Source organism: Enoplosus armatus, chromosome 3 (genome assembly GCF_043641665.1).
Source record: "Enoplosus armatus isolate fEnoArm2 chromosome 3, fEnoArm2.hap1, whole genome shotgun sequence".
Lineage (NCBI taxonomy): Eukaryota > Metazoa > Chordata > Actinopteri > Centrarchiformes > Enoplosidae > Enoplosus > Enoplosus armatus.
Window position 1 is genome coordinate 28369268 of NC_092182.1, and position 25051 is coordinate 28394318.

General features: G+C 41.7%; 2 protein-coding genes across 2 annotated transcripts; both read left to right on the plus strand.

The window, feature by feature from the left end:
• Positions 1-1825: 1825 nt before the first annotated feature.
• On the plus strand, positions 1826-8100 carry isy1 (ISY1 splicing factor homolog). The gene is made up of 11 exons (XM_070902755.1): positions 1826-1920; positions 2183-2205; positions 2649-2700; positions 4610-4675; positions 5095-5137; positions 5275-5387; positions 6311-6428; positions 6521-6643; positions 7206-7324; positions 7536-7625; positions 7901-8100. Exons 1-11 carry the CDS (start codon positions 1918-1920, stop codon positions 8006-8008), a joined length of 858 nt encoding a protein of 285 aa, XP_070758856.1. The 5' UTR covers positions 1826-1917; the 3' UTR covers positions 8009-8100.
• A 2209-nt stretch (positions 8101-10309) lies between these two features.
• LOC139283059 (haloacid dehalogenase-like hydrolase domain-containing 5) lies at positions 10310-23225 on the plus strand. The gene is made up of 9 exons (XM_070903002.1): positions 10310-10408; positions 11701-11892; positions 15887-15999; positions 17085-17178; positions 18476-18509; positions 19010-19184; positions 19399-19575; positions 21086-21263; positions 23028-23225. Exons 1-9 carry the CDS (start codon positions 10310-10312, stop codon positions 23223-23225), a joined length of 1260 nt encoding a protein of 419 aa, XP_070759103.1.
• Positions 23226-25051: the final 1826 nt, after the last annotated feature.

The following is a 25051-nucleotide window of genomic DNA, read 5'->3' on the forward strand; positions in this document are numbered from 1 at the left end:
CTGCCACCCCCCACCCCCTTTCATCTCTTCTTTCATCTTTTCTTTCTGTCTAAATCCTCTTTTTCTCATTGGTCCAGAGGCCTGTCAGTCAGCCTCGCAGCAGCCAGACAGAGAAGGCGGAGGAAGGGGCGTATACTAAAAAAAAAAAAAAAACGACTTTCTTCAGCATTTCTAAAAGAAAAAACTGAATTTGTGTTTTGAGTGGTGGTGATGTCATGATGTACAAAGCTATGTTTAAGAAGAAAAGCCCCTCCCCTCAGCCCTAAAGTGGGCGGGACTTTAAAGGAGGGAAAGTAAGTGATGGACGTTTCTATCTTCCAACACAGTGATTATTTTCTTTTTCTGGACTAAATGTAAAGAAATGAAACGTGATTGGGCCCCAACTCAAGCAAACAGCCAGTCATCTCGTAGGTTTGCCGCTTCATTGCCACACGTGCGAAGAACAGGCCAATCAGAGCAGACAACAAAAGGAACATTAATAATTAACATTTTATTATAATAATGTGGAAAAATAAAAAAATAATATGCGTTTTGTTGCTGTTTAGACCAGATGGAGCGACTCACCAATGGAGACAAAAACTAATAATAAACAACAATTTTATGTTTGGATAGAAGAGAATGTTTTCACAAAAAAATCAAAGTGTTATTTTTATACAATATGTCACTTAGAGCTACTGTAAAAATGTCATCTGGTTGTACTGCAGACTGTAAGTTTAACCTGACAATAAAATCATGGAGGAAGAGGACGGAGCCAAGACACACTCCTGTCTGATCAATTTATTTCACAACAACACGCACATGCAAGAACAGTTCAGCAAGGTTTTAAGTCACAATTTTGACATATTAAGTAAAGATTTGAGAGGTCAAAAATCATGACAGCAATTTAAATTAATGAGAGTAAGTTTAAGTTTTTTTGTCACATAGAAAATGAGCTTCCATAGGTATTTGGTTGTAACTTGGAGATAATGCTAATTTCCTTCAAAGAACTGCTCCATTTAAACCCAGGTAAATATCTTTAATCATTTGTTATTGTAAACTTTATTCTTCACATATGTTTAATTGTATACTCAGCTGTAGACACATTGTCTCATGTTCATGTGCTGTGACTGAAAGACTCTGGAAGTGAACCAAATGAACTGATAAATCAGTTCTTTCTGGAAACATAAGTCAAAAGTAATAGACCCATAAAATAAAGTGTTTACACGATGCTTAAAAACATGAAATATCTAAGAATGTATGGAGATTTGCCATGTTCTGGTGACAGCAAGGCCATTTTGGTTGTCATCTGCCTGACTAGTGATCTTATTGTGTTGTATAATTTGGCATGATGGAAGCATTAAAATGTTAAATAAAAGAGGCATGAGGATTGAGCCCTGGGGAACTCCACATTAACGCTGGTCTATTCAGATGCACACCTTCTGATTCACACAAAATAGCTCCTTTGACAAAACAGTCTCTCATCATAGCTGTTCTGGGGCTTTCAGTCATATCACATGGTCCTCATGAGTTGAATGAGGTGTTGATTTGTAGTTAATAGGAAGTTGTTAAGTGGACATGTGAAGTGAAATTATGCTGAAGATGACACAATATTTTGATATTTAATTGTATTATGTAGTTAATTTAATTTGATTTGGAATCATTTTATTATATTTGATATTTCATTAAATAAATTTTTATATTTGTGTTTTTTATACAGGTTTTATTTTATTTATTTATTTTAGTTTAGTTTAGAGCAGACTCCTCCACTTGGTGGCAGTAATGCAATGATAAAGACGTCACGAAAACGGAAACAGTCGAAGAAGCCGGTGAAGTGCTTCCGGTTTGTGTCGGCGGTATAACGTTAGATGGTGAAGCTCGTTTGCTAATGGCCTTCAGGTCGGCGCCGGATTCTTAACTTAAACATAAAAAGCAGCAGAGATGGTAAGCAGCGGATCTTCACTCTTACACTATTTAACGTAGTTAACCTACACGGCTAGTTAGCATGTTGACCTTTAGCCAGAGCTTAGCTTGTTAGCTTTAACTGGCGGCTAACGCGTCCATTCAGTAACGGTAGTGAATTTTCAGCGGATTAAACTTTTTGAGTCTAAAAAGTTGACCGGCTGGATCCTGGATCCTTGACATTTCATACATGAGCAGATTAATGCAATTCAGCTTTAACTGACATCTGTGTCTGTTTTTTCAGGCGAGAAACGCTGAGAAGGCTATGTAAGTACTGTCTGTGTGTACTGCGCGTGTACTCTGTGTGTGTGTGTGTGTGTGTGTGTGTGTGTGTGTGTGTGATAATAGTGAAGAGTGTAACACCACCGCACTCAGCTGATTGAAGTAAATACAACGGCATCATAATTGTAGCTGAATACTATTAAGTAGCTGCAACTAACTAACAATCATGAATTAACTAATAATTATTTTGTTCAACCAACCGTCCAAAACATATTCCGTTTCCTGTCGTTTAAGAAGCAGGAAGCATCAAGTGTGACTTCACTGATTTGTTGATGATCAAAATAGCTGCCGATTAGTTTTCTGTTGATTAATCAGGCAGCTGGTTTCAGCTTAATCACTAACAGCTGCTTCACTGTTCATAAAGTCTGACTTCTCTTTATCAGGACTGTCTGTGGTCTTTAACTGTGTTCCTCTTCTGTGTCTCGCAGGACGGCTCTGGCTCGGTTCAGACAGGCTCAGCTGGAGGAGGGGAAAGTCAAGGTTAGATTCTACTCTGGGTTCTATTCGGGGTTCTACTGTTCTTTCTCACAGTAGACCCCGTGCAGGGCTCACATGTTAAAGTGTGTTGAACACTGCAGCTCTTCAGCTAATTAATTAATGCTCCTGTGGATGTGAAGCAGCTGTGAAACAGGTAGAGTCCAGGTGTGTCAAATCTCCCCGTGAAGATGTTCACCTGTGTGATGCTGTGAAATAGGAAGAGATGATGTCAGGTATTCATGTAACAAACCTTGCAGACAACAAACAACATTTTCTGCTGCAGAGTTGACTGTCAGCTGATCTGAAAACTGACTGAAGATATGAACTGAGTCAGTGGTTTCCATGGTAACCAGCAGGCCAGGGTCAATAACTTCTGCCTGCTGTTAAACACATTTATTACAACTTAATGTGATTTATTTAGTCAGAATTTAACTTTATTATTTTAATTGAAGCGTCTGAAGGAGAGGACCTCAGTGTCACAGAGTGACTTTACACTGACAGATAAAGATGAAACAGAATCAGAAAAATTAGATATGTATTTAAATGGGGATTTCGTACTGGCAGTCCCTACATGTACCAGGATGCATTGCGTCCAAGCTTCTGACGTCACTGAGCAAGCTAGCTGCTGCTAATCAAAGTTACTTCAAACTACAAACTTTTTCACACATAGCTATATCATTCCCTCCAGGGCATGTCTATAAGTACACTTAGATACAACAACACTCACACACACCGGTGAGGAGCAGAACGGGCTTCCATACAACAACAAAGAAGGCAACACTAGCAGAGCTAGCGCTGCAGCATAAAGTTCCACAAAAAGAAACATGAAAACAGTTTTGTTTGCTTCAAATGAGGCTCAACGTGCACACCGTTTCTGTTGACTGTCCTCAATATTACAACATTAGGCCTGTGGGAGTACCATGCTGGCCTATAGCTATTACTTTGTTGGCAGCGCAGAGATGTGCTGCAGTTGGTCTGCACCTCTGTCCAAGTGATTGAAACTTTAATTCATAGTAGCGCACACACAGGCTCTCTGGGTTGTTTTGTAGTTCTTCCTCCAACTACGTCACTATGACAGCGATGGTGCTGGAAGAACAACAGATTTTGCAGCAAGAGTACTCTGCTTTCTCTATCAATAAAGTACTGAGGAATTTATTGCTTCAATTGACTACATTTACCATCAACACTGAGTGGACATCCATATAAAATGTGGCAAATGTTCCCTTTAATCATAAATGGTAAATGATCTCACTTATATAGCGCTTTTCAACCTTCACAGTTCCCAAAGCACCTTACAGCCAAGTCTCATTCACCCATTCACTCACACATTCACACACCGATGGCGACCGAGCTGCCATGCAAGGTGCTGGTCTCCATTGGAAGCAACGTAGGGTTCAGTGTCTTGCTCAAGGACACTTTGACATGACGGGGGTAGCCGGGAGTCCCCAACCCGCCCTACACTGCTCTACCTCCCATGCGACAGTGCTAACCACTGCATACCGCATACAGATGGCAGATCATTAACATAAAAGTGAAATAGAAGTGGGCCCAATATGGATGCTTGTGGGACACCAGTGGACTGATGGTTATCAACTCTGACAATTTGAGATTGGTCAGAAAGGTAGGACTCTATCCACCTTAGGGCCATCTGGAGAGAAATTGAAGGTAGATAACATGGAGAGGACAGCATGATGATTTCCTAAGATCTAAGAATACTGCCCTTATCCAGCAATGATTTAACCTTCTCTATACAGAAGCAGTTAGCTGTCTCTCTAGAGTGATTGGAAACTCTAATCCCAGCTACAAAATGTTCAAAAAACGCTCACATTAGATGAAACAGGAAAATGTCTTTTCATCCACAGAAAACCATAACTAATTGGCTGTCTGTCTCTTTTAATCTGTCTGTCTGCAGGAGAGGAGACCTTTTCTGGCGTCAGAGTGCAGTGAACTTCCTAAAGCTGAGAAATGGAGACGACAGGTACACTGTAGTACAAACTGTAGTATTAGCTCTGCACTTCCTGTAATATTAGCTCTCCACTTCCTGCGTTTTGCCACTAACAGCAAGCTGAAGCTAATTATCATCTTTGTACAAACAAGATTTTAAAGCTCAGTGATTGGCTGTTGTATAGTAAAATGCAACCTGGAAGTCGTAGTTGACTGCTGTCCTTCAGTTTGTAAGTCCACAGGCTTCTTGTAGCTTTTACTTTTCAAAGAACCAGATATTTTCTAACACCGTTTTTCATCTTTTTTGCTGACTGACAGTTTGTGAAAACAAACTGACAGTTTGTGAAAACTGTCAGTCGGCAACACTGAACATGAAGCAGGAACACTTCAGTATCTACTGCAACAGCATGAGTACAGCTATCTAGCTAATGTGTGTGTGTGTGTGTGTTTCAGATCATCAGTGAGGTCTCAAAGAAAGTAGCTCAGATCCAGAATGGTGAGTATGATGAACCTGACTGACCCACCTGACTCACAGGTAGATTTGACCAGCAGGTAACAGACAGGAAGTGTATATGTGTTAATGTTGCTTTGACTTTTGTCTGACACCCCCCCCTCTGACCTGTCTGTGTGCAGCTGGTCTCGGGGAGTTCAGGATTCGTGATCTGAATGATGAGATCAACAAGCTGCTAAGAGAGAAGGGTCACTGGGAGGTCCGGATCAAAGAACTAGGAGGTCCCGACTATGCGGTAAATATTGTCAGAAACCAGTAACTACTGTAACTGGGTACCAGTGACGCTATTTGACGCCAGTGACTGTATCTGACACTGGTGACTGTATTACCTGGAACCAGTGACTGTATCTGACACCAGTGACAGTATTACCTGGAACCAGTGACTATATCTATTTGGTGAAGCAGTTCTGATCTTTGGTTCATGTTTTGATTTATCACACAGCTCTTTGAACAGAGGTTATAGATACTAACTATTAGTCGATTGACAGAAAATTAATAGGCAGCTAATTTTATCATCAATAAATCGTTTCAGTCTCTTTTTCAAGTAAAAATGTGATCATGTAAGAAAAAGACATCTGAGAAGCTCACACCATCAAAAGAGTCAATAGTCATCAGATTAATCAACAATGAAAGTAATCATTAGTTGCAGCCTTATTGATGATGTGTGTGTCTCAGCGAGTTATTGATGATGTGTGTGTGTGTGTGTGTGTGTCTCAGCAAGTTATTGATGGTGTGTGTGTGTGTGAGTGTCTCAGCGAGTTATTGATGATGTGTGTGTGTCTCAGCGAGTTATTGATGTGTGTGTGCCTCAGCGAGTTATTGGTGTGTGTGTGTGTCTCAGTGAGTTGTGTGTGTGTGTGTGTGTCTCAGCGAGTTATTCATGATGTGTGTGTGCCTCAGCGAGTTATTGGTGTGTGTGTGTGTGTCTCAGCGAGTTATTGGTGTGTGTGTGTGTGTGTGTGTGTCTCAGCGAGTTATTGGTGTGTGTGTGTGTGTGTGTGTGTGTGTCTCAGCGAGTTATTGATGATGTGTGTGTGCCTCAGCGAGTTATTGGTGTGTGTGTGTGTGTGTGTGTGTGTGTGTGTGTGTGTGTGTGTGTGTGTGTGTGTGTGTGTGTGTGTGTGTGTGTGTGTGTGTGTGTGTGTGTGTCTCTCTCAGCGAGTCGGTCCGAAGATGTTGGACCATGAGGGGAAGGAGGTTCCAGGGAATCGAGGATATAAATACTTTGGAGCAGCCAGAGACCTGCCCGGAGTCAGAGAGCTGTTTGAGAAAGAACGTATGTAATCTGTCGTTACTTCCTGTTTTATATCAAACCATCCTTCACTGTACTTTCGTCTGATTGGTCCTCTCTGATCATGTGACACCCAGCTGCACCGGCGCTGCGGAAGACAAGGGCGGAGCTGATGAAGGACGTGGATGCAGAGTATTATGGCTACAGAGACGAAGACGATGGGGTGCTGCTTCCTCTAGAGACGCAGTACGAGAAACAAGGTTTGATTCTTTTATAATCCAGTTATAATATAAATAAATATAAATTATAATTAATTAGTTATTATGAACATGTTTTCACTGTTCACTTCTGAATTTTACAGAACAAACGATGAATCTCAAGATGATCAATAATGAGATATTTCCAGTTATTACATGAACATGGGTTTTTTATTGTTTATTAAATTCAGTATTTCACTTTAGCATGTCAGCATGCTAACATTAGCTAGTTAGCAGGAAACACAGAGTTGTTACAGTTCATCTTGAGGGGACCATGAAGGTCTGAACCACATTTCATCACAGTCCATCCAGCAGCTGTTGAGATGTTTCAGTCTGTATGAATGAATGAATGAATGAGTGAATAAATACAGGTCTCTGTCTTTTCTGTGTCAAACCTGCTGGATGTAGTCACACACACACACACACACACACACACACACACACCATGCAGCAATGAATCAATTACTAAACATATTTATGTGTGTGTGTGTGTGTGTGTGTGTGTGTGTGTGTGTGTGTGTGTGTGTGTGTGTGTGTGTGTGTGTGTGTGTGTGTGTGTGTGTAGCTGTGTTGGAGGCGGTGCAGAGTTGGAGAGCAGAGAAAGAGTCCCGTCTGTTAGGAAACAAACAACAGGAGGAGGAGGAGGAGGAGGAGGAGAGCATCTACACAGTCCAAAATGAAGAGGTAAACTGTCTCCTTATGGTCCAGGAGCATCCAGGGCTCTGTAGAACTGTGTGTATATATCTATAGATATAATAGAAATAATAATAATACTGATGATGATAGTAATAAGAATAATCTCTAAATTGTGAGACAGTTTACAGACTGTGGGCGGAGCCACATGTGTCACTTCCTGTCAGTGAGGTGTGTTTGTTTTGTGTGTGTGTGTGCGCAGCTGGATGATGAGGAGAGCCAGGAGGAGCAGGAGGGAGAGGAGGGAGGAGTCACCTTCATTGCACATGTACCTGTTCCCTCACAGAGAGAGGTGACACACACGTTTGTCTTTCTACACTTGTGAGGACCCTCGTTCACATAATGCATTCCCTGAACCTGAACCTCAAAACAGAGTCTGAATCTTTAAACTGCCTTTTGAAGTAGAGAGCACATCACCTACCTGTCTGTCTCTGTCTGTCTCTCTCTCTCTCTCTCTCTGACCCGTCTGTCTCTGTGTGTGTCTCTCTCTCTCTCTCTCTCTCTCTCTCTCTCTCGCTCTCTCTCTCTGACCTGTTTCTCTCTCTCTCTGACTCGTCTGTCTCTCAGGTGGAGGAGGCTCTTGTCCGGAGGAAGAAGATGGAGTTGTTGCAGCATTACGCCAGCGAGACTCTTCAGGCTCAGAGTCAGACGGCCAGAACTCTGCTGGGACTGTAACCTGTCTTTCTGTCTGTAACCTGTCTGTCTGATGTAAATATTGGTTCATTTTTATACTTGGCCTGTTTCTTATTAAAACATTCTTCAGCTCAGTCTGTTCTTCTCACGTTTTGTTGGTTCTACAGATTTTAAGGTGGTTCTTTAAAAAACGATACGTCCATGCTGTGTTTTGGGACTTTTCTTCTGCACTCAATACAAAGACCACATGTTGTAATGGAAAGAATCAGGAGATAGTAAATGCTGCAGTGTCCTCTCCTGTTATTAGGGAGCGCCATCTGTCCAGGACTAACTCATGGGACGTGTTGATGACACAGTCACTGAAGATGAAAATATTTTTTGGATTGTACCTCATGTGGACAGGACTGTGTTGTACTTCATGTTGTACTTCATGTGGACAGGATTGTTTTGTACTTCGTGTTGTACTTCATGTGGACAGGATTGTGTTGTACTTCATGTGGACAGGATCGTGTTGTACTTCATGCGAGTAGAACTCTGAAACTCCTGGAAACTGAGAGGTGGAATTCATCTTTAAAGTGAAAAACATGACTGTGACCTGTCTGTCTCCCTGAGTTTGACAGACAGACAGAAACAGTCTATGTCCTCTTCCTCTCTCTGTGTTTCATCATGTGGTTTCAATCTGGCAGCTGATTGGTTGATTGGTGGCAGCATTCTGCAGCATGTGATTGGCTGATTAACAGCTGAACGCTGCATGTGATGTCATGTGAGGAGGAAACTGCCATCAGCCGCATTTAATCAGTGTGTGTGTGTGTGTTGCTCTGCAGTGTCTTTTGAGTGGGTGTGTGTGTGTGTGTGTGTTGCTCTGCAGTGTGTCTTCTGTGTGTGTGTGTGTGTGTGTGTTGCTCTGCAGTGTGTCTTCTGTGTGTGTGTTTTGCTCTGCAGTGTGTCCTCTGTGTGTGTGTTACTCTGCAGTCTGTCTTCTCTGTGTGTGTGTGTGTGTGTTGCTCTGCAGTGTGTCTTCTGTGTGTGTGTTTTGCTCTGCAGTGTGTCTTCTGTGTGTGTGTGTTGCTCTGCAGTGTGTCTTCTTTGTGTGTGTGTGTCCAATGAGGTGGAGAGCAGTGACATGAAACATTTGATTTTATTGTCTGAAGACTGTCGAAGAAACCAGAATGCATCCGTCATTCCCACGTTACATCATCATTGTATTTTAATTCAATTCAATTAATTTCCATTTCTCACACAAACAGCGCTGTTCACAATATGTTGGTATGATACCTGGCTGGCAGAGGTTCAGAGGAGCGTTAGCTCTACGGCTAACAGCAGCCATAGTCAGCGGTTACTTTAACAACAGGTAAAGCCCTCTGAATCACAGCGTCGAAGCAGAGCAGCTGGAGGACATCAGACAGCGTGTTTCATGTGTCCTCCATCCTCCAGAATCGATTGTGTCTGTTTTTATTGTTTCACACTTTGATGAGCGAGTGAGTTCATATGTCCACTTACACAGAGGACGTCAGCTGATGAGTCCTTCAGTGTGGCCCAGGACGCATTCATATACACACTGCTAAAAGAATGTGGACACAAGCAGCCCAGACCACCTCCGAATGTGGTGATTCTATTCCATCCATGCTCAAAATGTCAGCCTGGCTAAATATGGGGATGAAATAAAGGATGCTAAAATCTTCAACTGCAGTTTTTTCCAGAACTGCATCAATGATGAAAGAATATTTCATTCATGATTGTACACTTCTCTTAGGAACAGCAACAGTATGCTTTTGAAAAGTGCACCCAAAAGTTTGAAAATGCCCCTATTTCGTAGACATTGGGGGCAAAAGTTGCCTCCCAAATATATATTTTTTATTTCCTGCACTGGGTTTATCTCAGCAAGTTGTTTCCTGTTTCTTCTTATTCTGTTTCTTCATCCATTATCAGCTGTTTACACTGTCGTTGTTGTTGTTTATCAGCTGATGGTAGTAAAAATCTGCTGACTGCTTGAACAGTTTCAGTTGTCGTGATACTCGGACACAAACAACAGACTGCACGACCACATGTGACCTGTGACGACATTGTTATTAATTTATCAATTGATTGATGAATGGGGACCTGCTATTTATTAATTGATTGATAAATTAATGAAGTTAATTGTCAGCAGACTGACATCACTGGGGATATATTTTGATTGAGGAAGCAAAACAAAACAGAGGAGGAGAGGGCAACAGTGCATCATGGGGGTTGATGCATGGTTATGGACATTTTTAATGTGTGTGTGTGTGTGTGTGTTTGTGAGAGAGGGAGCGAGAAAGAGAGGCTCCTCCCCCTGATGATGTCACAGCTCTGTCAGTATAAATGAGCAGCAGACAGCTCGTATCGGACAGACAGACAGGCGTCATGTGGTGTCGAGGTTTCCTGCAGCAGACGGTCAGATCCATGTCGACCAGCAGACAGGTCAGTGTGTGTGTGTGTGTGTCTGTGTGTGTTGGTGTTTTGCGGGGACATAAAGCTGGGACTCACCTCCCTTATGGGGACCTGCTTATTGTCCCCATTAAATTTTAGGCTCAGACTTAGTTATTGGTCAGTGTAATGACATGTCCTCCTGAGTGACAGTTTAGCTGCTTATCATCATCTTTAAACTTGTTTTACATTAAGACGTTTGAAAGATTTCCGAACTTAATTTTATTCTTGATAATGACAGGAGAAAGAAAGACAGAAATGGTAACGTGATTGCCACACAGAAATTTACAAAGAGGACTGGAAATATTCCTGTCTCAAAGTTCACAAATGTTCATTTAATTTACAACATAAATTAATTATTTTAAGATGCTGAACAGAAAATAATCTTCCTCAGAGAAAATGGTGAAATGTGTTTTTATTGTTTTTATCATGTGACTGATTCTGTCAATATACTGTCACTGTGGGTGGATCATGATATATCTATGGACTTTATTAGGTACTAATCGACAGCACAGGTGAATGTTCACATGAAAATATATATGATCATCTCACACTGTGTAATAATACATAGCACAGTATTATTATACACTGTAATTATACATAGTACATACATACTATGTATTATGATTTTTAGACACATTTAGAAAAAATTTAAAAGAGAAAGTTAATATATAGACATTCACAGTAATAAGTATCATTATTTGTATGTGTGTAACATTTTATTAGTTTTTGTGTTAATGGTTTCTCTCAGACTTGTTGTTTTCTATGTGTTTTTTGTTTGGAAGGTTAATAATAGATGAAATTCCTCAATAAATGTAGAAAAAAGTTGTGAGCAACAGGATTACAACAGAATTAGAGCTGCAATGATAATCATGAGTTAAAACTGAGGTTTTATTTTACAGATGTGGTTTTTAATAACTTTGTGGATGTTTTTGTCCTGAAACTTGTAAAGATGAAATATCTGGTTTAAAGGGTTATTCCACCCAAACATCTCTCTTGCCTTTCATGTTGTTTTATCTATCATAGATAGATTTTTTGTCACTGATTTAATAAAAAGAGTGACGTATGTTGGTTATTTACTCAGCAGAACTTGAGTGATGAATTCGTTAGCTGAATGTCATCTTATGAAATATTCAAGATACTTCATACAGTATATTTATCTGGTTAGATACCCCCTGCAGTCAGGTATTATTATTATTATTATTATTATTATTATTATTATCATCATCTATTGAATTCTCTCCTAACCTGTCTGTCTGTCTGTCTGACCTGTCTGTCTCTTTCAGGCGGGCATCCTCTTCGACGTGGATGGCGTCCTGCTGCGCGGCGGCTCAGTGATTCCGGCCGCTCGACGAGCTTTCCGGAAGCTTTTGGACAGAAACAACAACTTCCTGTTTCCTGTTGTCTTCGTCACCAATGCAGGAAGCTGTCAGAGACATCACAAGGCCCAGCAGCTGTCTCACCTTCTCAATGTTCAGGTAGGACAGACGGGTGGAGGACAGACCGGTCAGAGTGTCAGACAGAGAGAGCGACAGACAGGTCAGAGGGACAGACGGGTGGAGGACAGACCGGTCAGAGTGTCAGACAGAGAGAGCGACAGACAGGTCAGAGGGACAGACAGGTGGAGGACAGACTACTGTGAAGGTATCAAAACTTCCACAGAGGAATGCACACAGCCCGTATTCAGAAAGTGTGTCATTAAACGAGCCGTCGGGACTTCTGTAAGGTTGTGATGTCGCAACTATACGGTCGCTGCCCTCAGCCACACCCCCCAGCAGGTCATCTGCTCCAATCACAGCACGCCCACCAAGTACAGGGACGCTTATCCACCTGCTCAGTCTGATTTTTTTCGACCGCTCTGCTCAGGATGACTCTTCAGGTTGTTCAGTTTGTCTCAAACATCTTGTTTCAGACAGACGGTGAACTGAGGGGCTGCATGAAGGGCCAGCAGAAGATGAATATGGACTTATTAAACTGTGAATCAAGCAAAGCTACTGTGGAGTCCCAAAATAAAAATATAGAGCTGAAATTAGCACAATATGGGACCTTTAAGCTACCTCATTAAGCAGATCATATGATTATTGATTATTAAAATATTTGAAATACTAGTCATAGTGATAAATTACTACCACAATGCCATTGTCCATCGGCCCAAAGTACACACAGGACTGTGTGGCCAAGTTCAGCTTAAGTTTGCTGACGACACAGTGGTGGCGGGCCTGATCTCTGACAACAATGAGAAGGCCTACTTGGAAGTGGCTAACCTGTCACTCTGGTGGATAACAGACTACTCGCTCAGACTACCTGTTCCTTAAAGGAGCCATGCTGCTCTTATAACAACACGCTGTCGGTGGAAAAGGAAGGAAAGACAGAGTGAGTAGGTAAGGATTGGCTCAAATGTGCAAAAACTAGAGACAGTATTTAATATCCAACAACAGGTCATTGGCTAGGGAGGCGTCAGCACTCACAGTTGAGGGGGTGCTGCCCTGGTAATTTCTTTTGGATTTTACAGGGAGCCAGTGCAGAGAAGGTAATACAGGAGAAATATGATCTCTTTTCCTGGTTCCTGTAAGTACACGTGCCGCAGCATTCTGGATCAGCTGGAGAGTCCTTAGGGACTTATTGGGACAGCCTAATAATAAGGAATTGCAATAATCCAGCCTAGACGTGACAAATGCATGGACTAATTTTTCTGCATCTGTTTGAGACAGGATCTTCCTGATGTTTCAATGTTATAGAGGTGAAAGAAGGCAGTCCTTGCAGTTTGTTTTACGTGAGAGTTAAAGGACATGTCCTGATCAAAGACAACTCTGAGATTCCTCACAGTGGCGCTGGAGGCCAGGGCAATGCCATCTAGGGTAACAATATCCTTAGATACTGTGTTTCTGAGGCATTCAGGGCTTAGAACAATAACTTCTGTCTTGTCCGAGTTGAACATCAGATGATTGCAGGTCATCCAGGTCTTTATGTCCTTAACCCTTTAACACCGAGTGTGACGTCAGAGACACGTTTGCGCAAGCGCACTTTGGATGACCGCTATCGGAAAAACTTCAACGGTTTCTGAAAGCTGCGACGTTGCGCTTTACAGCCAGGTTTAGGTTTTAAAGGGTTAAAACCTAAGCCTCAAAATGTCGGCCTGGACTTTTTTGCTCATTTTGACTGAGAGGCGCGAGTGAAATTACCGTGAGGACACCATATTGGCTGTAAAGCGCAACGTCTCAGCTTTCAGAAACCGTTGGAATTTTTCCGATAGCGCAAACCGTGGCGTAATTACGGTAATCCAAAGTGCGCTTGCGTGAACGTGTCACCGATGACACACTCGGTGTTAAAGGATTATGGCATGCTTGGAGCTTCGCTAACTGATGAGGTTCTTCTGGCTTGGTCGATAGATATAACTGGGTATCATCGGCATAGCAATGAACATTTATAGAGTGTTTTCTAATAATGTCGTCTAAAGGAAGTAGACAGTGCTGCTTGAAAGTATGTGAACCTCTTGAGTGTTTTGGAGTTTTATATTGTTTTACCATTATGTCTTTATTTAATCAGAACCAATATTTTTAATGTATGTATGTTTATCAATATCATATACTTTTTTTTCTGAGGAAATCAAATGTGTAGTCAAGACTAAATGCAAAATATTTTTTATAAACATTTGTAGGTGCAAAAGTTAGTGAACCCTGAGCTGCATTGCTTAAAACGAGCAGGTAAATACCATCAGGTGGGACAAATTGGTGGCTAAATTAACTGATGACATGGACCAATGAGAGATCTTTAGGGAAGAAATTGGGCAGCACTGATTAAAACACAGATGAAACCAGGTTAGTTCAGTCTTACCAAAGTGAACCCATACAGGTCTGGGGAAAGCTATAAATTCAAAACAATTTGCGCTCCATCAGTCCACCATGAGGCAGATCATCTACAAATGGAGAGCACTGAAAATGACGGCAACCATGCCTAAAAGTGGATGACCATCTAAAATATCTGCACGGGCTGCAAGAAAAGTGATAATTTAGGTAAAAGCCAACCCAAACATAACATCTCAACATTTGCAGATGTCTCTTCCTGCATCCTGCATCACATATTTTTGCATCAATGAAATCTGAGTTTTGTTAAATCAACCACTTTCGTTAAATAAACAATAACAAGATATAATTTTCTTTTGTTTGAGTCCATTATTTGGAATGTCAGTATTATGAATTGGGTTATAGATTAACATTTAATAAGGTTATATTAGTATTTTTTTTTACAAAACCACTTGACTATCTCTGTAGGGTTCACAAACTTTTGAGCAGCTCTGTATATAAGGTGAATAGTATTGGTCCAAGCACAGAACCTTGTGGAACTCCATGACTGACTTTGGCGTACATGGAGGATTCATCGTTAACATGTACAAACTGAGATCGATCTGATAAACACGACTTAAACCAGCTTAGTGCGGTTCCTTTGATACCAATTGAATGTTCCAGTCTCTGTAATAGGATATGATGGTCAATGGTGTCGAATGCAGCACTAAGGTCTAACAAAACAAGTACAGAGACAAGTCCTTTGTCTGATGCAGTTAGAAGGTCATCTGTAACTTTCACCAGTGCTGTCTCTGTGCTATGATGAGCTCTGAAACCTGACTGAAAGTCCTCAAGCAACTTATTGTCATGTAGAAAGTCACACAGCTGGTTGGCAACTGCTTTCTCAAGAATCTTGGAGAGAAAGGGAAGGTTAGATATAGGTCTATAGTTGGCTAAAACCTCTGGATCAAGAGTGGGCATTTTAAGAAGAGGTTTAATTACAGCTACTTTAAAGGACTGTGGTACGTAGCCTGTTAATAAAGGCAGATTGATCATGTCTAGTAAAGAAGTGCTGACTAAAGGCAAAACCTCTTTAAGCAGCCAAGTTGGGATGGGGTCTAAGAGTCAAGTTGATGGCTTAGATGAAGAAATGGTTTTAGTAATTTTGTCAAAGGTCAATGGGAGAAAAGCAATCTAAATATATATCAGGTTTTACAGCAGTTTCTGAGATTCCTGTGTTTGAAGGTAAGGAACCACCTGAAGACAGGAGGTGATCAATTTTGTCTCTAATAGAATGGACAGCATGAGATTGACAGATGCTCCATGTTTGAAGAGCAGGAATTTAATGTGCTTGGGGTTGCACCAGTTGTTAGTCATGAAGCAAACCCCTCCCTCCTTAGATTTATCAGACTCTCCCATTCTGCATGGAAAACAGAAAAGGACTCGGTTGGGCATATGACTTGATCTGGCACCAGTGGGGTCAGTCATGTCTCCATCAGACAAAGGATGTTACAGTCCCTTATGTCTCATTGAAATATAAGATCATCCAACTCCCTGGAAATGTCCAGTCTCTGGGAAGGATGCTGGGCAGAGGTGGACTGTGGTATAGAGGATAACTAGATCTGTTTTGCTGTGTTGTGATCGGATAAACAGTCATGTGACCTCTCTCTCTCTCCCTCTCTCTCTGTAGATCGTCCCGGAGCAAGTGGTTCTCTCCCACAGTCCTTTGCGAATGTTGAAGAGTTTCCATGATAAATGTGTCCTGGTGTCTGGACAGGGACCAGTGACGGACATTGCCAACACGTATCCTTCACATCTGACCTCTGACTGACCTCTGACTGAGCTCTGACTGAGCTCTGACTGAGCTCTGATTGAGCTCTGACTGACCTCTAATGTACTTTTAGAGTCTGAATAGAAACACAATAAATGTGCTGGTCAGTCGACTTAAATACAGAACACTCAACAACAACAAGCTCTTTCAGGACAGTAGCTAGCTAGCTGTGAAGTGTGAGGAGTTATTTCGGCTTCCTGCAGTAACCGTCTGCTTCATGTTCAGTGTTGCTGACTGACAGTTTGTGATCAACATGAAACTAAAGATGAACAACTGTGTTTGAAAAAATCTGGTTCTTTGATAAAAAGTCAAAGCTACAAGAAGCCTGTGGACATCAAACTACATCAGCTACAACTTCCAGGGTGCATTTCATTAACAAACAGCCAATCACTGAGCTTCACATTCCGTCATGTGCTCCAATAACAACTGCCAACTGCTGGAAGCTAAAGATGTTGATGCTGAAAAAACTGAAAACAATCCGCAGTTTAAATCAGTTCACTTTTAAATTCTGCTTAAATCGTGTTCAGTTACCATGGCGACGTGTTTTGTTCGCATTCTGAATGTTCGTTTTCTTCTCCATAGCAACGGCAGCTGAGGCACATGGGTAAAGTAGTATGTAGAGAAAGAACCAAACAAAGAGTAAATGATTCAAACTAGTGTTCAGAACATGAACCTGTATGACACCATCAGGAGAGTTTCTGTGTTCAGGCACATTCAGAAGTTCCATTAAAGAAATGAGAATGAGGAGAAACAGAACATCATTACACCCTCATGATACAGTATCACTGCACACACATTCATACAGAGGACAAACTGACATTGTTTCACAGTAACCAGAGATATTTACTGCTGAGAGAGACAAAATAAACCTACATGGAGATATGATATGATGATATGATGATAATGAAACATGTTGATCTGTGTGTTTAGTAATAATAATAATAATCATTATCATTGAGAACTCTTGGTTTGTGCACTCTGAACCACAGCGAGTGTAAAATTGAGACTTTGTCAATTTGAATGATTCATGTGTTTGAAATCTTGACTGCATCGTCAGTTTGGGTTTTCAGAAAGTCGTGACTGTCGAGCAGCTCAGAGAAAATCACCCCCTGCTGGACATGGTGGACCACAACAGGAGACCCAAACTACCTGTGAGTGTCGTACATGTGACAGGTGACTTCAGGACTCTGAGCTGCAGCATCTGTTTTTAAATCCTTCATAAGTTCTTAGTAACTATTTCACTAACCAACTTAGCTTCTGCCTTCTCAGTGATGTCCTGTTGGAGTGAGAAGCTAATGATACATAACGTTACTCTGCCGCCTTTTGTAAGTTTAGGTGAATATATGTTAGAGTACCGATATTACACATGTTATCGTTAACGTTAGCTCAGTTGTTTTAACTCAGTTCCTAACTTGAAAATATCTAAACAGATCAGATTGTGACAAGTTGTAAGAGGAGCTCAGTTTGGTTAAGTTGGCCAAATCACAACAAAAGTCATGACACTCTTCATAATGTTATTACAGAGACCAACAGGTCCCACCATGAGAAGCACTATGGAGACAGTGGAGAGGAAGAACTTCCTTTAAGAGGCAGAAACCTCGAGCAGAACCAGACTGTAGGTGGGGGGTTAGAAAGAGACAGAGACACACAGTAATAACAATAACCACTATAATAATGATAGAATATACGACTAATAATAGGATAATAATTTAATAATTATTGATTGTTTGAAAATAAAAACTTGTTTTCTCTTTTTTCATCAACAATATTGTCTGGAGATTATTGATGTTTGCGAATGATCCGATTCTTTTCAACAGCTTTCTTTTTATCGTTGTTCCCACATTTCACTGCCTGCCCTGAATCCACTCCCCTTTACATGAGCAGTGAGAACCAGCCAGTCATAGTGCTGCATGAAGTGCATTCATGGCAAGGCAGCTGTATTTGCATAACACCTTTCATACAGAAAGAAGTCGTAATTCACTGAAGCAGAGAGACTTGGCGGCACCTCGTGTAATGTTTACAGATCATTGACATTAGATCTGGCAACACGAGTCATTTAGTGCTGCAAGTCCACGCAATGAAATTATATCGGTGGGATGTCAAGTTTGAATCTGATCCAAATCTTACACCATCATTATCCTAGTGATTATTTCGCAGATAAACATAGTAAAAACAAAACGGCAACAGAAAAAAGAACGACAAGCCGTTCACTCTCAGAAAGGAACAGAGCCATAAGATCCGGCTCCCTTCAAGGAGATTTAATGATGTCAGTTTCTTCTCGTCTTCGTCATGGAAATGACCTCTAATGGCAAACTGTCTGAGCGTGTGTGAGGCTTCACCTGCAGAGAGAAGCAGGTTTATATAAGAAACCGGTTTTATATTGGATCATATTGTTATGATATAATAATCCAGCAGCACAGTCATCGAACTGTATTTTCTTTGTTTCAGTCGTCTCCTCTGCAGACTCCTCCCCAAATAGAAGGTAATACACAATTGCACAACAACACACTTATGGTTTTATTTTAATATTCTGCAGTTTATATTTACTGTATTTTTAATTCATATTCTTGTCTTTGTATAACATGTTTCAGCTCTTCATTCATCCAGTGACGCTATTATAAATATATATACTGACTTTTTTCTCCTTTTTAATGTTGTAATCTCATCTCACAAGTGAAACAGGGCTCTTTGTCAGCATGCTCTCACCGAGTGCAAATAAAGGTTGAATCAATGGAAGAAGAACAAGACAATAAATATAATTATAACAATAAACATAATTCTAAAAACATGTAGCGTTTTATAAAAATGAATAAAATGAAAATAAACAAAAATTTTATAAAACAGGAGAAACACAAGAATAAGGGTTAGGGTTAGGGTTACTTGTACTAGTACTAGGGTTACTATTAACCATGTGTCTCAATTTCTAGACACATGGTTAATAGGCCATATCTATTCTTTTTCTCACTTCATGTGTTGCTGTAGCGATCATCCTGTTCGGCGAGCCAATCAGATGGGAGACCAACCTCCAACTGCTGATTGACGTGCTCCTGACCAACGGGAGTCCTGGTTGTGTGTACGATACTCAGCTGTTGGGCCAGCTACCGGTGCTCGCCTGTAACATGGACCTGATGTGGATGGCCGAGGCCCCATCACCACGGTAACCAACACACCACAGGAAGTCAGTTTGACACTTCCTGTTAGCTCTCAGGTAGAGGGCCTGGCTCTATCTTAATACATTAATAATTGATCAATAAGAAAATATTTTATTTTATTTCTATGTAATCCCATATCTCCCTCCAGGCAGAATGATGATATCTGATAACCTTCAGGTGGTCATGTTGATCAGTGTTGACCCTCCTGTGTTGCCGTAGGTTTGGTCACGGGATGTTCCTGCTGTGTCTGGAGTCCGTCTACAGGAAGCTGACGGGTCGAGACCTTCAGTACCAGGCGCTGCTGGGAAAACCCAGTCTGCTAACATACCAGTATGCTGAGCACCTGCTGAGATTGCAGAACCACAACCACAAGCTAACCACCATCTACGCTGTTGGGTAACCAAACTTTCCATAACACCATGTACACTGTCAAGTTGCCTAACAGTCCATAACACCATCTACCAAACTTTCCTTAACACTGTCTACGTTGTCGGGTAACCAAACTGTCCATAACACCATCCAGAAGCGTTTAGGGGCTGGGACAGGGACAGATTTAGAGAGTCAAAGTAAAATTACTGTACTCTAAATGACTGTTCTCTGAGAAACTCTAACACCAGTTCTCAGCAAACGACTCTGCCTCTGTCGGGAGGGGTGGAGTGTGCTACTTCACTTCCTGCCTGACAAGCGGGGGAAACACATCTCAGACTCCTGGACCATCAGCAAAGGTTCCCCCTGAACACCAATAACTGCTCCGCCAGTCATCAGTCCATCAAGCTCCTGAAGTTTGCAGATGACACCACCCTCATTGGGCTCACCTCTGGTGGGTATGAGTCCGCCTACAGGTGGGGAGATTGACCATCTGGTGACCTGGTGCAGTCGGAACAACTTGGAGCTCATTGCTCTTTAGACAGTGGAGATCATTGTGGATTTGGGTGGGGAAGAACCCAGCCCTACCTGCCCCCATCACCCTGTGTGACTCTCCAGTCGACACTGTGGAGTCCTTCTGCCCAGCAGAGAATGTACTTCCTGCGGCAGCTGAAGAAATTCAACCTGCTGCCACTGCCAAGGACGAGGCAGACTGCAGTGTATCATTCACTCTGCTGACAAGGTGATTGGCTGCAATCTGACTTGTACCCCTCCAGGACCCTGAGGTGAGCAGGTTAGATTATGGCCAACACAACCAGTTTCAGATACTCCCCTCTGGCAGGAGGCTGCGGCCAATCAGGACAAAACCTCATGCCACAACAACAGTATCTTCCTGTCTGCAGCTGGCCTCATCAACAAGGCCCGGGACCCCCACTGATACTGACTCTGATCCCCTTCCATAGACACTACATGTTACATTAACGAACAGTCTCCACATCTGTCTCACTGCGTTACATTATGCACATCTTTTGGTCTATTATACTTTGTACATTGCACATGTTCCTCATTTCTAATACTTCATACTGTGAATCTTTGCACATTCCTGCACACACTGTACAGCTCTTTCATTCTAAACATCTTTTTATAATCTTTTCAGATGTTTATTGTCATGTTTTTTTCTATTTTCTATTTATATTTCTTGACTTTTGTAGTAGCCTACAAGTTTTTCATCTCAGTTTTGTTATCCACCGAAATACCAAAGCAAATTCTGGTTCTGGTTTTGATACTGAAGACTGTCCACCAAACTGTCCAGAACACCATCTACATTGTCAGGTAACCAAACTGTCCATAACACATCTACTTTAGAGCCGGTTGTCTACTGATCACAGGGTTGGTGGTTCAACCCCCACCTCCTCCTATCCACATGTTGAAGGGCAAGACTGAGTATAGTGCTTTGGATAAAAGTGTAGCCATTTATGCCGTCTACCAAACTGTCCATAACACCGTCAGGTAACCAAACTGTCTTCTTCTTGTTGCCTAGCGACAACCTAATGACGGACATCTACGGTGCTAACCTGTACAACCGTTACCTGGCACAGCAGCACGCTGTCATGACGACCACTTCCAAACTTATTGCCCAGGGAACAGGGAGCCAGGTGACGATGGCGGTGCCAGAGGAGGAGCTGGTGTCTGCTGCTGCTCAGTGTCGCTCCATACTGGTAGGTAGAGAAAGACCTCATTTTAAGGAGGATAATTCATTTTTTTACAGCTCTTATTTCTATATTTTTGTCCATCGTTTTTATCAGTGATAATAACATGAATAAATGTACTCAACAAGTTGATATCTGAAATCTGGGTACACAGTGGCATCACAGTGACATCATTAAAACGAAGTCTGACGGGTCAAAAACAGAACATGGACAAAACTACAAAAACAAGAAGGGTAGGGGTGGGGGTTTGGTAAACCCCTAACCCTAACCCAGAAAATCCTGCTAAAAGTCTGTAGAGAGAGACCCTGGGGAATCAAAAGGTTAGCATTTCTAATAAATACTGTAAAATATGACATTTAACAATTGGAAGTGGATTCATCTTTAATATTTTTCATTAAGACCGGTTGGGTCTATTGTTTTTAATAGATGAATCCACTTCCTCTCCGCTGCTCGTCTCTGAGTAGTGGTCCAGTTTATTGCTCTCCAGGCCCATGCTCTGTACGTTGTGTTGGCCATGGAGTTTAAAATGTGTATATTAGGCTAACCCCATGAGTCAGGACGGGGTTCTTGAGTCAGGTCTGGGTTCACGAGTCAGAAGGAGGTTCATGAGTCAGGACCGGGTTAATGAGTCAGGACGGGGTTAATGAGTCAGGACGGGGTTCTTGAGTCAGGTCTGGGTTCATGAGTCAGGACGAGGTTCATGAGTCAGGAGAAGGTTCATAAGTCAGGACTGGGTTCTTGAGTCAGGACTGGGTTAATGAGTCAGGATGGGGTTAATGAGTCAGGACTGGGTTAATGAGTCAGGTCTGGGTTCATGCGTCAGGACTGGGTTCATGAGTCAGGACTGGGTTCAAATTTTTTTTTTTATTCTTATTCTTATTTTAGCTTTTATATTCTACTTATTTGTTATCAAAACAATAGCACCTTCAGACCACAGCAAATTCCTTGTAATGTATGTTACTTGGCAATAAACAGTTTCTGATTCTGATTCTGATTCTGAATAGTCAGGACGGGGTTAATGAGTCAGGTCTGGGTTAATGAGTCAGGTCTGGGTTCATGAGTCAGGATGGGGTTAATGAGTCAGGACTGGGTTAATGAGTCAGGTCTGGGTTCATGCGTCAGGACTGGGTTCATGAGTCAGGACGGGGGTCATGAGTCAGGACTGGGTTCATGAGTCATGACTGGGTTCATGAGTCAGGACTGGATTCATGAGTCAGGACTGGGTTCATGAGTCAGGACGGTGTTAACGTGTCAGGACGGTGTTAACGTGTCAGGACGGGGTTCACGAGTCAGGACGGGGGTCACGAGTCAGGACTGGGTTCATGAGTCAAGACTGGATTCATGAGTCAGGACGGTGTTAACGTGTCAGGACGGTGTTAACGTGTCAGGATGGGGTTCACGAGTCAGAACCGGATTCATGAATCAGGACTGGGTTCATGAGTCAGGATGGGGTTCAAAAGATTCCACAAGTGATTCAAGGATTCAGATTCAATAAAATGCTCTTGAAGCCCATAACTACAGATACAAAAGATACAAATTTATACTGTTTTCAACCACATCTCATGGTCTTCCTCAGAGGATATTTACAGTAGGTAACAACATATAATCAACATCAAGTATAATAGCGTAAAATAGTTTTGTTTAATAAGATTTGTTAATTAAATTATTAATTATGACAAAAAGTGAATTTCTAGTTGTCGTCTGCTGGTCTGAGACCCTCTGATAATAACAAGTTGTATTAAAGACATTAACATAGAGCTATCCACCTCTCAGGTGTGTACAGGCGTCTATAACCCTCGCTCCCCATTGCCTAGCGACCAGAGCAGCGCGGTTAAGGAAATGGTGGTCCATGGTCACAGAGACCTGGTCCTGGAGCCAGACCTGGTGGAGCCGAGTCACGTGGTGGAGGATGTGGAGGCCGCCGTCAACCTGCTGCTGCAGCAGGAGAGCTCCGTCACCTCTGACCTGTGACTTCCTGGCATCTGACCCAAAACTCTGTATAGCATAAAGAAAACACAGTAGAGTTTTTCACTTCACTTTCACTTTATTTATCAGGTAAAGGTCTTTTTGAGATTAAAATCTCTTTGTCATGAGACCTGAACAAGTACCACAGAAAGTGATGCAGCAGACATACTACAAAGTGACATTCGCTTGTCCACATGAAATATGTGACGTAGTAAAGCCTCACAGGGCTACAGTTGCTGCAACTAGCTGGCGAACCAACCCTAACTTGTCGGTTAGTTAGTGCTGGTCAGTCACATTAGCTCCCAGAACTTCTCTCTACTGTTGTGTTTATTTTCCTCTGACACTTCCTCTCACCTTTTTGTTCAATAAACAGTTATTAAAGAGTGAAAATAAATCTCTCTGTCGCTAACAGGACAGGAAGTCTCCACAGTATATTAACAGCTGTGTTGGCATGATGTCCTCCTGTCTCTAACTGTGTGTAGACCAGGTCTCTTTGTGGACCAGTTTATACTCTGACAGGAGCTACAATAAAACTGATGGTGACCCCTTTTCTCTGAGTTATATTATGATGTGTTTTTGTGGGCAGGGCATAGGTGGAGGCAGAATAATTCCCTGAACATGTTAGCTAATGCTAGCTATCAAGTTTTGGAGTTTCTCTGAATATGTACGGTCACTCACTCGGTTAAAGTTAACATGAACCAACGGGGCCAGACTTGCCAACCCGTACACGCTCACTCAGTGGATGGACCATCTGACAGGATTACCTCCGGTGGAATGGCCAGATGTTTAGCATTACATAACTATGTCCTGGAACGGTCACGTAGGCGACAAGACTTGAAATACAAATATTTAACAAATGAGTTTTGTCTCTGGCCTCAACTAGCTAACAAAGTTAGCTAATGTGCTAAAAGAGTTAGCGTAACGAGATAATCACCTATTCCCCAGTTCCCCAATTTCTGATGAAGTGGGCATGACAAACCTTTAGACACATAGCGTTATCTATACCTACAACAGACAACACGTTTTTTTTAACCTTACGTGATATGAAGTGTGAGCTGCAAACACAATAGTCCAATCCTTTGGTCTTATCGCGTTTAACCATAGTTGTCTTTGATTTTTTTGACTAGCAGTGGCAGCTCGTATGTGATAACATTTAAATTTGGAACCATTACCCCCCCCCCATGCTGAAGTGTCCTAAGTCCCGATGGAGACCAGCACCTTACATGGCAGCTCAGAGACTTGGCTGTAAAGCGCTTTGGGAACCGTGAAGGTCAAAAAGCGCTATATAAGTGAGATCATTTATCATTTATCATTTAGCTAACGCTGTGATGTAATCATGACTCCTGAACTAAAAGGGTCTAAGCTACGCTAGCTTCCTCCATGTTGGACTCGCTCTCCATCCACTCTGTCAGGACTGCTGTTATTGGTCAATGAGGCAAATTTGCGTGTCACACTTCACCAAAATTGACCTATACAGCAGTGTTACCAACTCAGCAACTTTCTCACTTTATTGAACAACTTTTAAGACCCAAATTGAGTGATGTTTTGGTTTGAAATTATTATTTAAATTGCTTTGGACTTTTTAATTATTTCAGTTTTAGTCTGTAAACACAGAGCTGAACAGAGTCTGATTGTCTGTGTTCATACAAATGTTTAATATAAAAATATTTAGATATTACAGGTAGATTTAGACGCACATTGGTGAGCTAAAAGCAACTTGGAAAATGATGGATCATGATGAAGCTAGTTTTGTAACTTGACTTTTTTTTTTAAATCTTGTATACATGTAAATATTTGTGATGATGTCACAGATATGCAAATTAGTGTGTGAC